The 15729-nt window shown below is 42.2% G+C and overlaps 1 protein-coding gene across 2 annotated transcripts; it reads right to left on the bottom strand.

The window, feature by feature from the left end:
* Positions 1 to 180: 180 nt before the first annotated feature.
* LOC112667812 (membrane-spanning 4-domains subfamily A member 4A-like) lies at positions 181 to 15395 on the bottom strand. Of its 2 annotated transcripts, none has more exons than XM_025459867.3 (7): positions 15205 to 15395; positions 11299 to 11458; positions 10046 to 10174; positions 6502 to 6558; positions 5183 to 5341; positions 3508 to 3609; positions 181 to 520 (listed from the first exon to the last, which is right to left on the bottom strand). In XM_025459867.3, exons 2-7 carry the CDS (start codon positions 11440 to 11442, stop codon positions 431 to 433), a joined length of 681 nt encoding a protein of 226 aa, XP_025315652.3. In that variant the 5' UTR covers positions 11443 to 11458; positions 15205 to 15395; the 3' UTR covers positions 181 to 430. The 2 variants fall into 2 exon arrangements, with proteins under 2 accessions (XP_025315652.3, XP_025315653.3); XM_025459868.3 differs by having other exon boundaries at positions 15305 to 15393.
* Positions 15396 to 15729: the final 334 nt, after the last annotated feature.

Genomic DNA, 15729 nt, shown 5'->3' on the forward strand with positions numbered 1-15729 from the left:
GGGAAGGGGTGGAGGGAGAGGGAGAGAGAGGATCTCAAGTAGGCTCTATGTTCACCATAGAACCCAATGCAGGACTTGATCTCACCACCCCAAGATGATGACCTGAGCCAAAATCAAGAGACAGATGCTTAACTGACTGAGCCACCAGGCACCCCAATGGATAAAAACTTACAAGCACCATTGACTCATTAAATGCATGATTTAATCACTAATTTCTGCTACTGTTGATAAAGAGCCAGTAAAGTGAGTTGTTGAGTTCTCAGGGGAAAGTGAAATGTGATTCTGAATTTTATGTGTGTGTGTGTGTCTGTCTCTGTGTGTGTGTACACACTTATTTTTATATATGTAGAAAGCAGAGTTGGATTCTGGTATTTTCCCAAATGAGGTTCTTGCACAATTCTCAGGATGGATTTTCTGGAACATTTGGTTGTCAGTCTGTTGGTGGCATCAAACCTGCTGCAAATGGTGCAGGAGCTGCTGTTTCTGCCACATGAGGATTTGATGGCATAATCCACACAATCTGTGAAATCAATCAGAATGTCATAGGTGAGTCGATCAAAACACCTCAGGGCTTCCCTTTCCTGTCCACACAGTGGCATTACTATCAGAGTCTGGTTTTTCTTCTCTGAATTGGGTCTCCAGTCAACTTGGTGGGGTTTCTCTGGCATTCTGGAGCTCAGAATGGATCTTGGAAAAACATGCAGTGATAGCTCTTGGCATGAGGTGCTGCTGGCTGTTGCTGTGACCCTGTGAGTGGACTGATCTTACATGTGAATGACGGTGCCCCGCGAGTTGGAAAGCAAGGGGTAATGGAAAATCTAGAGCTCTTTTTCCAAATCAGGTTGTTTACACTGATGGCAACAACATACCCAGATCATGATTTGACCAAGACCCAACCATTTCAAAACCACATTGACCCAGAAAGGCAGGAACCCACCAGCAAACTAAGAAAAATGCTGGTCTTTCTTCCACAGACTCAGTGTGAAATGCAGTGTGTGTGTGTGGGGGGGGGGGGGGTGCGGTGGTAAATAGAACCAGGAAGAGAAGAAACTTCAGCATTAATGCCTCAAAGACATTGCCCTTCTGGATTCACACCAAGAGATTTGTGGGAACAGCCTTTCCCACCTCTGTAACTCCAGGAGCAGAAGGGAAAGCAGGCCTAGACATTATGATAGGAAGGTTACTAAAGAATTTGCCTGGTTGGGGAGATGTTTTGGTCAATGCAAATGCAATGCTTCACTTAATGAAATTACAAGGTCATTAGGAATTGCTGAAAACTCTGACTTCGAGGCTCTTACAATGCGGAATTCCACAAAGAGAGTTAGTCCATCTCTCTTCTGGGGAGCAGGAGGTGTGGTGCAGCGTGGAAGCCTCAAAAGAAGGTAAAGAGGTACAGAATGGTGGAGAGGAGCAAGAGAAGAAAATAATCTCAACAAACTATTACTATTTTATGATTTGCCTTTGGATGATAAAAGTAACGAGCGACTCTTGGCCTTTTCATTCAATTCTCGGAAAATATCCTTGTCCTGTTCCGCCTACTGGCTCCCGGTCTCTTCTCTCCTCCCATTTGCCTATCCTCCCTCTCTGGGTGATGTTCTTTCAGTGACCAGGAGGATCTTCTGCAGATCTCTGGGTAAGAGGTGGGCAGGTGTGCACGCACAGGCCAAGACGTTTGAAACAGTGACTTTTCAGTGAGTCCAGGGAAGGTTGCTATGATGAGATAATGCAGCAAAACCTGGCGCTCTCAGGGACGTCTCCATTGGGAAGAATTCTCTGACCCGGGCTAAGAGAAGGGGCCCTCTGGGGGACTAAGGATGGAGAAAATTAGTTTGTCTCTATTGGTTGTGGTAGGCAGGATGCTATGATGATGCCCCTGTGTGATTCCCCCTGCTTGAGTATGGGTGGGACCCCTGCTTGTATATGATGGGATGCCACCTGTGAGCAGGTTCCTGAGCAGTTGACTTTGAGTTTATCAAAAAGGACATGATTCTGTAAATCTTTTTCCAAAGAAGACACACAGACGGGCAATAGGAAAAGATGTTTAACATCCCTAATCATCGGGGAAACGCAAATCAGAACCACAAAGAGGTATCACCTAATAAACCTGTGAAAATGTCCAGTATCATAAAGACAGGAAATAAGTGCTGGCGAGGATGTGGAGCTTCCTTTCCTGCTCCTCTGAGGGGAAAGTAGATTGGTGCAGTCAGTGTAGGAAACAGTATGGAGGTTCCACAAGAAATTAAAAATAGAAATACCAGATGATCCAGATATATGTGCCTCTATGTTTATTACAGCAGCATTTACAATAGCCAGGATATGGAAGTAACCCTAGTATCCATCGATAATGAACGGATGAACGAGATGGGCAGGTATATGATATTGGATATATTTTTTAATATATGCTGGAAATATATATATATATATATATATATATATATATATATATATATACTGGAAAAATACTCAGCCATAAAATAGAATGCGATCTTGTCATTTCTGACAAGATGAATGGACTTAGAAGTTAATATGCTAAGTGAAGTAAGGCAGGGACTGACAGATTCCATACAATTTCATACAGTTGGAATCTAAAAAACAAAACAAAGAGATTTTTAAATGGAGAACAAACTGGTGGTTGACAGAGAGGAGGTGGGTGGGGGAAAGGGCAAAATAGATGAAGGGGCTTAAGAGGTAGAAACTTTCAGTTATAAAATAAAGCAGTTGTGAAGACGAGGAGTACGGTGTAGGGAGTATGTCCATTATACTGTAATAGCCTTGCCTGGTGACAGGAGCACTTACTGCCATGAGCACTGGGAACTGAACAGAATCGTCACATCCCTAAGCTGTACACCTGAACTAACATAACTCTGTACATCAATCATACCTTATTTTAAAAAGGGCGTTATTCTGGGCAGGCTTGACCTAATGACATGAAGTATTGAAAGGAATCTTAAAGCATCGGGGGTTTACACTCTCTTGCGGCCTCAAAAGTAGAAGGCAGTTGTTGTGAGTTGCTCAGCTGAAAGGAAACCCATTCTGTATGTCGGCAAATTGAACACCAATAAAAAATAAATTTATTATTTAAAAAAAATAAAAATAAAATAAACAGGATTGAAAAATTAAAAAAAAAAAAAGGAAACTCATTCCACACATTCGCATGGAAGAGGATCAGAGGGGGGTTGGAAGGGGAGAAGGGCGGGGGATGGGAGTGACTGAGTGATGGGCACTGAGGGGGGCACTTGACAGGATGAGCACTGGGTGTTATTCTGTATGTTGGCAAATTGAACACCAATAAAAAATAAATTTATTAAAAAAAGAAAAGGAAGAGGATCAGAGGCCTCAGCTGAGTCCGCAGCCCCTGCCTTATCAGACCCTGAGCAGAGGAACCAGTGGGGCTGTGCCCACGCTCCTCACCCATGGAAACTGGGAAGTCATAGATGGGTGTTGTTTAAGCCTCTGGGTCCTTGGAACGTAGGGCCAGGGAAATCTAAAGACAAGCCCAGTACCCACCTCGTCAGTATGGCAACAGGTTACTTTGCACCCAAAGGAAGAGAGGGACACAGCGATGCAGAACTCAAGGACGTTTAGCAGGATCACTGTAACATCCAGGCCCTGGGGACAGATTTATAACAGGGATACGTGAGGACTAGAGATGACAAGATGAAAACACTGCCCGTCTGATTACAAGGCTAAAGGAGAAGCACTGGCCGGAGGTCAGAAAAAACTGGCTCCTCCAAGATGTCCTCCGACAGAGGAACGGATGGAGAAGCTGTGGTCTGTGCAGTGGAATGTTCCACGTTCCTCAGCCATCAGAAAGGACGGACACCCACCATTTGCTTCAACGTGGATGGAACTGGAGGGAATTGTGCTGAGTGAGATAATAAGTCAGTCGGAGAAGGGCAACCATCAAGTGGTCTCACTCACACGTGGAATGTCAGAAATAGTGAAAGGGGTTAAAAGGGAAAGGAGGGACAGTGAGTGGGGGAGAAGCAGAGAGGAGGACAAACCACGAGAACGGTTTTAAGTACGAGCATGAACGGGAGCGCTGGAATCAGGAATGCTCAGAAATCTCATCCTGTTCCCCAGTTCCTAACTGCGTGACCGTGCGGGCGGGAAATCCAAGTTCTCTGAAGAAACTCTCTTATTCTGAGTAAGCGGCAAGAAATAAGCTTGCCTACTCTAAGCACCGTTAGAGACCTCAAGGGGCAGTACGCATTCGTTTAGCAGACAGTCAAGGGGTTATTTTGTTGTGACTAGGCAGCACGCAGGACTCGTCTGGGATTAGCCTGGGACGAAGAAGAGCCAGAATGAACCTAGAAGAATGCTAAGATTCCAGGTCGGGGTGAAGACGAGGGGCGGTGAGACAGAACTACCTGAGCAGCACGCAGAGAGGCCAGAAGGGAGCTCGCATGGACGACAGAGAACAGGGAACTTGTGCTGAGAATGGCTAATAGACAGTGTGTATAGCCTTTTAGTAACAAAGATTCATTTTCATTTGGCCAGGTCTGTGCCACGGGAACACTCGCTCCCTTCCCTTATGCAGAGGCCTACAGCTCCAGGACCTACAGTGTCCGGCTTAAGTAGCAAGTTGGAGCAATAAGCCATTAGCAGAACATCTACATGAGGGCAAGTACTGCAGAGCAGTAGTGAGATACAGGCTGGGAACTGAGAATTTGCTAAGAGTTGGACGTTGAGGCCGGGAGGTGCTCGATCTTGCGAGAACATCCAGAGATGTGCAGAGGGATAATGGCTGATTTGCCACTTGTTGGACAATGTTCAAAACAGCTTTACTATTATTCGAAAACCAGGAGACTCCATCGGGGAGCCCTGGGGATGCAGAGGGACTGACATCGGGTTCCCCCTTTAGGGTGGATAACAGAGTTGGTGCTTTGAAATTAAACAGGAAAACAAATCGGCAATATGCTTAGTGCACTGACCAGCGAGAGTAGGTGTTCCATGACTATGAGCTTTCTTCTCACTTTCCCTCATCGCATCCGGAGAAACAAAGAGAAAGAGGAGATGCGGGCCCAGCTCTTAAAGAAAGATTGCCCTTTTTTTGCAATCATTTTCAGTTTCAAAGTGATTTATTCACCAGTCAGGAACCACGGAGTGTTACATCTGCCAGAGCCAGGGCTCCCATGACTTGCTTCCGTCCCAGTATCCCAGGAGATGAGGAGGCACTCACCATTAAAATAACCAGGAATGTGAGGCAGGCTCCTGTTTTTGTGTTTTGGCGGCACGCATAGAAATTATATTTAAAATTATCCAAATGGATTACATTGTAAAAGACCCCTATTACGGCCAAGATAGAGCTGGCGATGTTTACTCCCAGGCTGCTTCTGATCTGGGAAGGAAGGAAAATCAATTCAACAATCCAGTGGCATCCACAAGGGTGTCCCCATCAAGCACTTCACACCCACAGCTTCTACCCCCACAGCCCTGCTGTTCTATCTTGAGTTCTCTACTGTCCCCTCACTTGTCTCTCCTCTCACAGCTCTTCCAGCTAGTTTCCTGCACAGACCGCAATATGACCCTGTGGTTTTCAAGCTTGAATCCTTCCGATGACACCAGCACAAGAGGAGAAACTCTTTTTTCCATGTTGGCTAGAGATGTCCACACCCAGCTCCTTGCCTAGCTCCTCCGTGCTCTGCTTCGGGTGCCTGACCACACACTAGTTTCTCCATGTTTCTTGTCTCGCACGCCTCCATGCTTTTGGTGGGTGACCTCCCTCTGCTCTGTATTCCCTTTTTTTGCATTCTCTTCCCTTGGAGGCTTATTCTAAGAACTAAAATTATCCAAGAAACCATGAGACGTTTAGTGTGGCTGTAGCATAAGGGAGATTTTAATGGTTCTACCCGGACCGGATGCTAGAGAGACACTTGAGGTCAGATTTGGAAAACCCATGGAGATCGTGCTCCGGGCTGATCTCTATCCTTTGAGCAAAAAAACCTCAATTATGGTCGTTTGCCAGCAAAAATAGTTGATGAAATCTGGGCCTTTGTCTTTTTGGGCTTTGCGAAAGACATTGGCATGAAAGTTAGGTTTTAAATTCGCATTTCCTTATTGAATAGCCTTATTGTGAATTCCTCTCGATTGCAAACTAAATGAAAATCCTTTCCAAATACAGTTAGAAGATACATTTTAATCAATAGGTCAATAAATATCATGCCACACCAGCACTCGGTGCCACTGTCATGGCCTGGATCTCAAGCTGCAAGGTCTGCTGGCCCATCTGACATTCCCTTTCAGGAATTCTCTGTATTTTCAGAAAGACTCAGCAACCACTTCCTCAAACTATTCTATGTCATATGAGTAGTTTTCTGACTAGCCAGGTTTTTAGGACAATTTCTGAAAGACCAATGCAACTGTGCAAAACTTACCATCTCTCCCGAGTTTCAAAAAACAATCTATTTTCTCCTCTTGTAGAGTACATACTTGGTTAGTCCTTCTTCTTTTGGGACCAAAATAAGCAACTGATAGATAAAGAAAGGAAACGTGACTCACCAGACCTTTCGTAGTTCTATTGCCGGCTGCAACTGACAAGGACCCTGAAGTAATAAACTAGTAACAAGAGAAAAAAATGCAGGCAAAAAAACTTTAAACAAATATTTGAAGCCAAGACCTCCTGAAACTTATCCCTACCTGTGATAAGTACGCAAAACAGACCAGTTATATTGGAGAAACACAAAAGATTATAAATAACTCTCCTCTTTTCCCAGAAACAACAGAGAAATTCTATGAGATGGATTCAGAAGGGAATTCATCAAGCCTTTCGAAAACATAAGTGCAATGTCATTTAAACTGTTTGAGGGCCTTGAAATAAAAGGAAAGCTTCTAAATTCCTGACCTGAAGGAACCCTAATATGCTACCAAAATTTATGAGTTTATAGCAGAAAAGAAACTACACATCGTTTTTATTTAAAGTGACTATTAAAAGTTATACACAGGGATCCCTGGGGTGCTCAGTCGGTTATGTGTCTGCCTTCAGCTCAGGTCATGATCCCAGGGCCCTGAGATCCAGCCCCACATTAGGCTCCTTGCCCAGCGGGGCGTCTGCTTCTCCCTCTCCCTCTGCCTCTCCTCCCTGCTTGTGCTCTCTTTCGCTCACTCTTTCTCTCTCAAATAAATAAATAAAGTCTTTAGAAAAAGGCTATAAACGAAATAGTAGCAAAGAATGTTTCGAATTCCATATTCGATGCTGATTATTTTTTAAAAATTATAATATACTATTCCATTTGACTCCATCAGTCGGGTAATTACTGTCCATTGAGCTAAAACAGGTGGAATCAAGCAATTGGACCCCCTGCCTTAAACTATTTGATGTTTGAATTTCTGGGTTTGCTTTCCAAATTTGATTTTAAGAGTTTCAAAAATTGTATCTTAATATCAGACAAAGACTGATGGAAGGAAACAGCTTGGTACGTTTCTTCAAACCATTTCTAAAGACCAAGACATGGAGATGGTAAAGTTAAACTTAGTCACTTCTGGAAAAAGAAATAGCAGGGAGAATCATCCATCATATTATATGAAATGAATCATGACAATGTGACGTATTCCTTCAAATGTGCAGGTTTCTTACCATTGAGTATTATTACAATTTATAAACACAGATTTAAGGAGAAAATTCACATACTAATTGTTATTTATGTTTACAATGTTAAGACATAGAATTCAACATTATTAGTGACTTCAACACGATTGATAAAAGATGAAGAGTTCCATTTTCCATAATATGGTAATATGATGGAATACTTGTCTCAGTTTTATCATATTTAAGGAGGAAACACTAGGGCCATCTCTTTAAAGTCAAAGTCAAGAGAAATATGTAGATGAACATGTGTTAATTACTCTTCTTAATATATCAACCAAAATAACTATATAAGAAATATATTTGAGGAAAATGGTTACATTACTGCTATTCAAATATGTTCTGCTGCAGATCTCCAAGAATATGAATTAAAGGCTAGTGTAACTCTAAGAAAATTTGGTAAGACACATAGGAAGAACATTATATTCATAAATTATATTTAAAAACATATATATTTGTATGTGGGTGGGGATTTTTTGGTAAAGATTTGTTTAATTATTTGAGAAAGAGAGCACACAAGTTGGGGAAGGGGTGGAGAGGGAGAGAGAGAATCTCAAGGAGACTCCACGAGGAATGGGGATCCCAATGCGAGACTCAATCTCATGACACTGAGACCATGACCTGAGCTGAAACCAAGAGTCAGACATCTAGCTGACTGAGCCACCCAGGTGCCCCTGTATTTGAGTGTTTAAAGACAGGATTTAATAAGAGGACTTCACTCATCATAGCAAAAAATGTATAAAGTTTCTGAGAGAAAAAAAAAATTAACAGGGACTACAAGTAATGGAGAGGAGTAAAACTTTACAATGTTCCAAAGTCTACAAACGAAACCTTGAGCAGATAGACTCATGTGGGAATAATTGTCTAGTGTTCATCCTGGTGAAAGGTGTCTAGCTGCACTGGAGACTAAATCACCAAAAGTAAGAGATATTTGTAATTAGTTCTTGGTATTGGTTGTTGTGCTATGTAAGAGAGTAAAGGGAAGCACATCACAAGTGAGGTTTGGAAACAAGGTTGGAAGAATGATGGAAGGTAGCAGCAAAAATGTTCCACAAACTAAGCAAAAGCTCATCTAGTGGGATTACTACGACGGTCTGAGTGATAGCTCAGTTGGCACACGTAGCTCCTGCAGTGCCTGGAAATCTACTGAACATGTGGAGAGGAAGGACATAAATTAGGAGAAGTGGTTTCCAAAGTGGTCTTGAAATGGAAATTAAAGGGGAAGCAGAAAATGAGAGTGGCTAATGTCTGCAAGATTGAAATCAGAACGACCCTGTTTGAGCCCTGATTCCCGTACCAAATAATTGGGTGATCTTGGGCAAATCACTTAATTTCTCCAAGACCCGGTTTCTTCATTCACAAAATGAGGGCAAAGGTAAAGCCTTTTTCAGAAGTCTGTGATGCTTGCACAAATGGGATTGAATATACAAAGCATTTAGAAGAGTGCTCAGAATACGGTAAGCACTGAACAAAAGTCATTATTGACATTAGTCTCATCAGACGTGTAAAGCATTGTACAGCGGCACAGAAGTAGCACTGCAAATGCTTCTCTTCAAATCTTGCACTTCTGTAAGCAGGCAGGGGGAGCAAAAAGCCAAGTCTATAATAAAACTCTACACGTTCACATCCTCAACTTTGTAGATAAATGGAAACACTTCAACACTACAATCTTCTAACATAAAACCAGTGTATACATTTATTTTCCTCTTGTCGCTTGAGAGCTGTATCCTGTTAGCACTCTTAATTTGCAGAGAAACTCTCTTGCATGTTATGTGGAGGGAAAACTTTTTACTTCTTAAAATTTCACTCAATTGTTCTTAAATTTCTGAAATAAAAGCAATCCAATAGCAGCTCCATTTGCTAGGATTTGATAGCTGACTATAAATTGCCTGCATACCAGCCATGTCTCCTATGCTTTCTTGTTAATGAACTCATTTTGTTCATGAGCTTCAGTGAAGCCTTCCCAGCCTACTTGAGAACTGAGTCCCAGTTAGTCCAAGCCAACAAAGGCAAATCCATTACCTTTGCCCAGAGTTGGTTTGGGAATATAAAGGATCTATGTGCACAAAACATTGGTGAACGATGAGAGAAATCGGGTGTGATATGCTAGTCATCAGCAATGAGGTCCTTGCACTCCTGAACCAACGCTGGAAATGACTAGCCCTTGGGTTTCTTGCTGTGAAATAATAATGCTTTCAATGTTTAATCCATTCTGGTTTGGGTCTTTTGCTACATACAACCGTAATATATCCTGATACATACTAAATATTTAATCATCCCAGTGTTCTAGGAGTCTTATTACTCCTACTTTAAATGTGATACGGTTAGGTCAAAAGGAGATTAAATATCTTTCTCAAAGTTATAGAACTATAAAATAGAGTTGGGGTATGATTCCAAAGCTCAGGATATTAACAACTACGTTAGGTTGTCTCCACCTATATCAGGAGCTATTCTACTCACCATCAGTGACCCCACTATTCTGAACAAGTCATGCTCTGCCAAAAGACTGCTTTCTTTGAACGGCAATGTGATACTGAGGTGTACTATTGTGAAGCTGAGGACCATCAGGGCAATCAGGATCTGCACAACCTAGAAATGACGAAGAAAGTAAATCTGATTATATCTCACCCCCTTTCCAATCACTAAGTTACCCCTCTTCTGCATCTTTTGAAATAGTTTGATGGCCTTGATATTTTCCTGTTACCTTTCTTTCATATAAAGGAGTATGGATACATTAACGTACTAAAATTGTCTCCTGGGATATCTATTTCTATTGACCCAGTCATTTTCAAGGTAAAAAGAGTGCACCAGGACCTACCCACAGGTGCTTTACTGACCCCTGTGACGCTACTTCTACTGTAGCTCTTGCTTTCCTTTGCACACGCTCAGAGAGAAATGATCCAGAAATTAGGAAATATTCTAGCAAGGAAAAATAATGTGAAGGAAGGAGCATGTGTACAGGAGAAGATAAAGAACACTATGATCTTTTCTTGACATCTGGGCCCTGAGGACATGAGTAAGTACAGGGGTCTAAAAATAGAAGCATTGGAGTATAATTATCCCATGGAAACAAAAGGATACAAAGGGTCATAATGATTTTGTCCCATTGGTTTAAAGCTTGGGCTAGAGCAGCAATGTCCACAATAGCCAAACTGTGGAAGGAGCCTTGGTGTCCATCAAAAGATGGATGGATGAAGAGATCAACCTCTGTAGTCACTCTCCTTCCACTTGCACTAATCTGTCTTTCTTTAAACTGTCCATTTCTTTTAGGCTCACCCTCTTGATACGCCAGAAGGAAATGCACAGAGAATAAGACTTTTCATCCTCTGAGGAGTAGGCTAAGGAGATTTCCCAGAGATAGTAACACTTGGAGCATCAGATATGAGGAGGATCTGTTGGGAGGACACCAGCTAGTGTGCATGTGGCCTTATTTTTTGTTGCTCTTCCCTGCTGACATTAAAGTTATCATGGACCACCCACAACCCCAGAATAGACCCAAAGTCACAGTTTTTTAAATACGATGAGATCAGAAGCAGGATGTAATAGAATATTGCATCACTCTTTAGTTATAGGGCCTGAACATCAAATACCATTATGCTTAGGGCTTGCTGATGTTATCTTGAAGCTAATGGGACTGAGTATTTGTCATCAAAACTGATCAGCTATGAGTTTACAACACAACTGGTCTGCTTCCAGATCTGCAACGCACTTACCCCAAGGGCTTTAGGTTCCCCCTTCAAGAACTTCTCTGATATCCCTTTATGCAGATGTGATCGTAGAATAGCAGACTGCTCTGGCTGGTACACACCAGAGCCAGTGCCTGGTGTGGTCCCTTCTGGTCCTTGTATGGTTGCCATGGCAGCAGAAAAGGAGCTACAAGAAGAAATGTAATTTAAGATGAGGTCCTGTTAATGCCAGGACAACCTGTCGTCTACATTCCCTTGCTTTATTATAATAGCTATTAGAACGTCTTTGCAAAATGTAGTTATTGCAACGGCCACTGGGAAAGTGGAACAAGACACACTTTACGGAGTGAGACAGAGAGACAAAGACACATGGGAAGAGAGGATGCCGTGTGTCATCAAGATGCTCGAAAGAACTGAAGAGAGGGGAATCTAGATAGAATTGAGGTGAATATGCTGGGCCCCTCAAATAGATGAAGTCTGCGCTCAGATTTCCCTCTCTGATTACAACCATTTCCCCCTTGGAAGATGACTTTTATCATAGGAATAAACTACGTGGAATCGTTTGTGTTCCGATTGTTTGGAAAGTGTTTTATGGTCCCCTTTTACTCCTTGGAGCACGGTTATGTACTCAGAGCTGGAAACTGCCTCAGAGTCACCTTTACTAAATATGATTTATCAGGAAAGGATGTTGAATTTTGTCAAATGTTTTTCTGCATCAATTGAGATGATCATGTTTGACTGTTTATGGCATTCTGTTAATGTGGCATATTAATTAATCCATTTTCATATGTTGGACCATCCTTGCATTCTAGGCATAATTCCCACCTGGTCATGGTATATAATCCTTTTAATATGCTGCCAAGTTTGGATTTTAGTTCTTTGTTAAGGATATTGGTACCGATAGATGTACGGATAATATTCTGTAGTTTTTCTTCTCATGTCTTTATCTGGTTTTGGTGTCAGGGTAATGCTGACCTTGGAGAATGACTTAAGGGGTGTTCCCTCCTCGTGAATGTTTTGGAGAAGTTTGATAAAGGTTGGTGTTAATCGTTCTTTAACTGTTCAGTAGATTTCACCAGTGAAGCTATCTGGTCCTTGGTTTTTCTTTGTTGCAAAGTTTTTAATTATTCATTCAATCTCCCTTCTAATAGCAGGCCTCTTCAGACCTTCTCTTTTTTCTTGAGTAAGTCTTGGTAGGCTGTGTGCTTCTAGAAATTTGTCCATTTCCTTCAGGTTATCCAAGTTGTGGGGAACCAATTATTCAGAGTACTCACTTATAATCCTCTTATTCTTTCTATAAAATCCAGACTAATGTCCATTTTGACTGATAATTTTAGTTATTTGACTCATCTTTTTAGATAATTTAGTTAAAAGCTTGTCAATTTTGTTGATCTTCTCAAAGAACGAACTCTTGGTTTCATTGATTCTCCCCCTCCCCCTTTTTTTTTCTTTGAGCTTTGTCAGGTTTTAACTTGTCCTGTTCCTTTTACCCTCTCCCAATTCTGTGGTAGCCCTGAAAACTAGAAGCCATAGAATCATGGCAGCTGTAGACACCAGCCACCGTACAGCCTGTGATGGGGTTTGAACAAAATTAGAAGTCCCTTAAAAATCCCCGTCCCTAGAGACTTGTCACTGTTTGACCTGTTGGGAAAACATCTGGGAAAGCTCTACTCATATATCTTGTCTTTACTTGCTAGGACTTAAGGTTTATTCAGTGACAGAAGTCCAAACCCCAATGTTTTGTCAAAAGAAGTCATCAGAAATTGTTTTTAATTCACAGCTTCCGGTGGCAGTGATACAGTTCTGGTAAAGAAAAAGCTGGATTACAAAAAAAATAGTTAAAAGAAATAAAAAACACAGGAATGAGATTTTTGCAGGGATCTTGAAATATTCTTGGTATATCTTAGTATATCTTGATATATTCTTATATCCCTGGGAATCTAAAAGGCCATGCACATGTGTACGTTGTATGTGTGCTCAGGATTGACCTGAGGAGTCCCTAATTCCTCAATGATGGCTTTTCTTGGGGCTCTGTACAAGCAAGAAATAACAGCTATAGAGAAAGGAAACGGAGCTGTTAACTGCTGGAGTATTAATGTTGTCCAATGAACATACACATACATGACCTAAGACAAAAGGGTAGGTGACTTAAGGGGAGTGGGCTCTAAAAGTTATCTGTTAGGGCAGCCCCGATGGCCCAGTGGTTTGGCACTGTCTTCGGCCCGGGGTGTGATCCTGGAGACCCTGGATCGGGTCCCACGTCAGGCTCCCTGAATGGAGCCTGCTCCTCCCTTTGTCTCTGTCTCTGTCTCTGTCTCTCTCTCCCTCTCTCTCTCTCTATCTGTCATGAATAAATAAATAAAATCTTAAAAAGAAAGTTATCTGTTAAATCATTAGCTGACCATTAAACTAATCAAGCATAAATTCTAATGTGTATAGATTACAGAGAATACAGACTTCACAGAAGAGATCTGGCAGTCACGACACAACAACAACAAACAGCAATGACAAATAGCCACAACACAATGACTACATGGAATGGGGGATTCCTTGAGAAGATCAACAAAACTGGAAACTCAGACATCACAAGAAAAATTGTGAGAAGAAATTACTAAAATCAGGAATGTAAAAGCCAACATGTTACCAATCTTTTTTTTTTTTTAAGATTTTATTTATTCATGAGAGACACAGAGAGAGGCAGAAACACAGGCAGAGGGAGAAGCAGGCTCCATGCAGGGAGCCCAATGTGGGACTCGATCCCAGGTCTCCAGGATCACACCCTGGGCTAAAGGCGATGCTAAGCTGCTGAGCCACCTGGGCTGCCCCATGATTACCAATCTTACAGATAAAGAAAAAGAATTAAAAGGGAATACTATGAATAACTATATGCCAATAAGTGAGATAACTTAGATGAGGCAGTTAAATTCTTATAGAGACACTAATGAAACTGATGTAAGAAGATGGAAGATGGAGCTGTATAGATCTATAACAAGAACTTAAATTAGGGTTTAGAAAATTCGTACAAATGGAAAGACCGGGTGGCTCAGCGGTTGAGCTTCTGCCTTCAGGGCGTGATCATAAATGGAATCAATTTCTATTTATCTATCGATCTATCTATTTATCAAACTGATAAAATAGAAGCACGAAAGGAGGCCTGGCCTTGGATGGTTGCTTGGGGATGATGATGGGAAAGTCAAAACTGAGCAGGGAGAAGGTCTGGACTAGGAATCAAGACATCTGGTTCCTGGTCCTAGTGTGACCCTGGATAAGTCATTTCTCTTCTCTGGGTTTCACTGACCTCATCTGAGGAATGACTGCATTAGGCACAGTTGCCTCAAGCTACTTTCTGATCCCAAGGATGACAAGAAACTACAAAATCTCTTTGCTCAGGGGGCTTCCTCACAGGCAGCTTTAGTCTATGGCTTGGTGTCTCACGAGTGGTGCCCCTAAATGGTTGGAGAACTAGGTCAGGCCGCAGTGTACCCCAGGGCCGCGTAAGATGCGACACCTCACCTTCACATGACATCATCTCCAGCAGACACTGCACGTGGCAGGTCCTTTCTGAATGCTCAATTATAAAAACGATGTCAGAGACAGAGAGTAAAGACCACTCAATAGTACACAAAATTTCTAATGAAAAGTGCAAAATATTGCTTTCGGCTTCTTAAGAGCCTAGGGATATAGGAATCAAACAACCTCATCCGACATCAGCCTCTAGGAGCCTGTCTTTACCCCTGTCCTCTGCAGCAAAGAATGCTCTGCAACCCCACCCCCCAAACATACACTTTAAGGGGCACTAGACCCACCCCGACCCAGAATACCAGCTCATGCTCTGAAACGAGACCTGATCCTCTCTCGTTCCACTCTCAGGGATCCTAGAACCAGTGGATGAGAAAACCATCAGCCCCAGAGCCTAGGAAGGCATGTCCCTACCTTTCTTCAAGCCTGCAATGCCTGCAGCGTGTCTTGTGAGTGTCGCAGACCCCAGGCAAGTGCCTTCAGCCCAGATACAATACTTGCCCCCGCTGCACACCTCGGTCAGGTCAAATCTGCATTCCTCTCCTGAGTATTTCTGAACCCCAAAGGCAGTGCTGAGATGCACAACTGGTTCCTTCTTTTGTGTCGGAAGCGTTAACTGATTTAGTGTCCCTAATATGGGTGTGGGTGTCTGTTGTGAAATTTGCTGAACAAGCAATGACAGCCTCACACAGTCTTCTATAGGAAAAGAATAGCAGGTACAATACTGTGTAGGTAGTGTGTGTGTATAGTGTAAAATCACTGTGTATATCAGTGGAAATCAGTGATTAAGGAGTTACTATGGGTCAGACTTTGCTCAAAGGTCTTTATACACACAAACTAATTTAATGGCATTTAAAACTCATTTAAAAAGCTCCTCTTCACAACTTCACACATTTGCACCCCTCTCCTCAACTCCCTACAGAACTGCATGTTCTGTAT

Source organism: Canis lupus, chromosome 21 (assembly GCF_003254725.2).
Source record: "Canis lupus dingo isolate Sandy chromosome 21, ASM325472v2, whole genome shotgun sequence".
Classification (NCBI taxonomy): domain Eukaryota; kingdom Metazoa; phylum Chordata; class Mammalia; order Carnivora; family Canidae; genus Canis; species Canis lupus.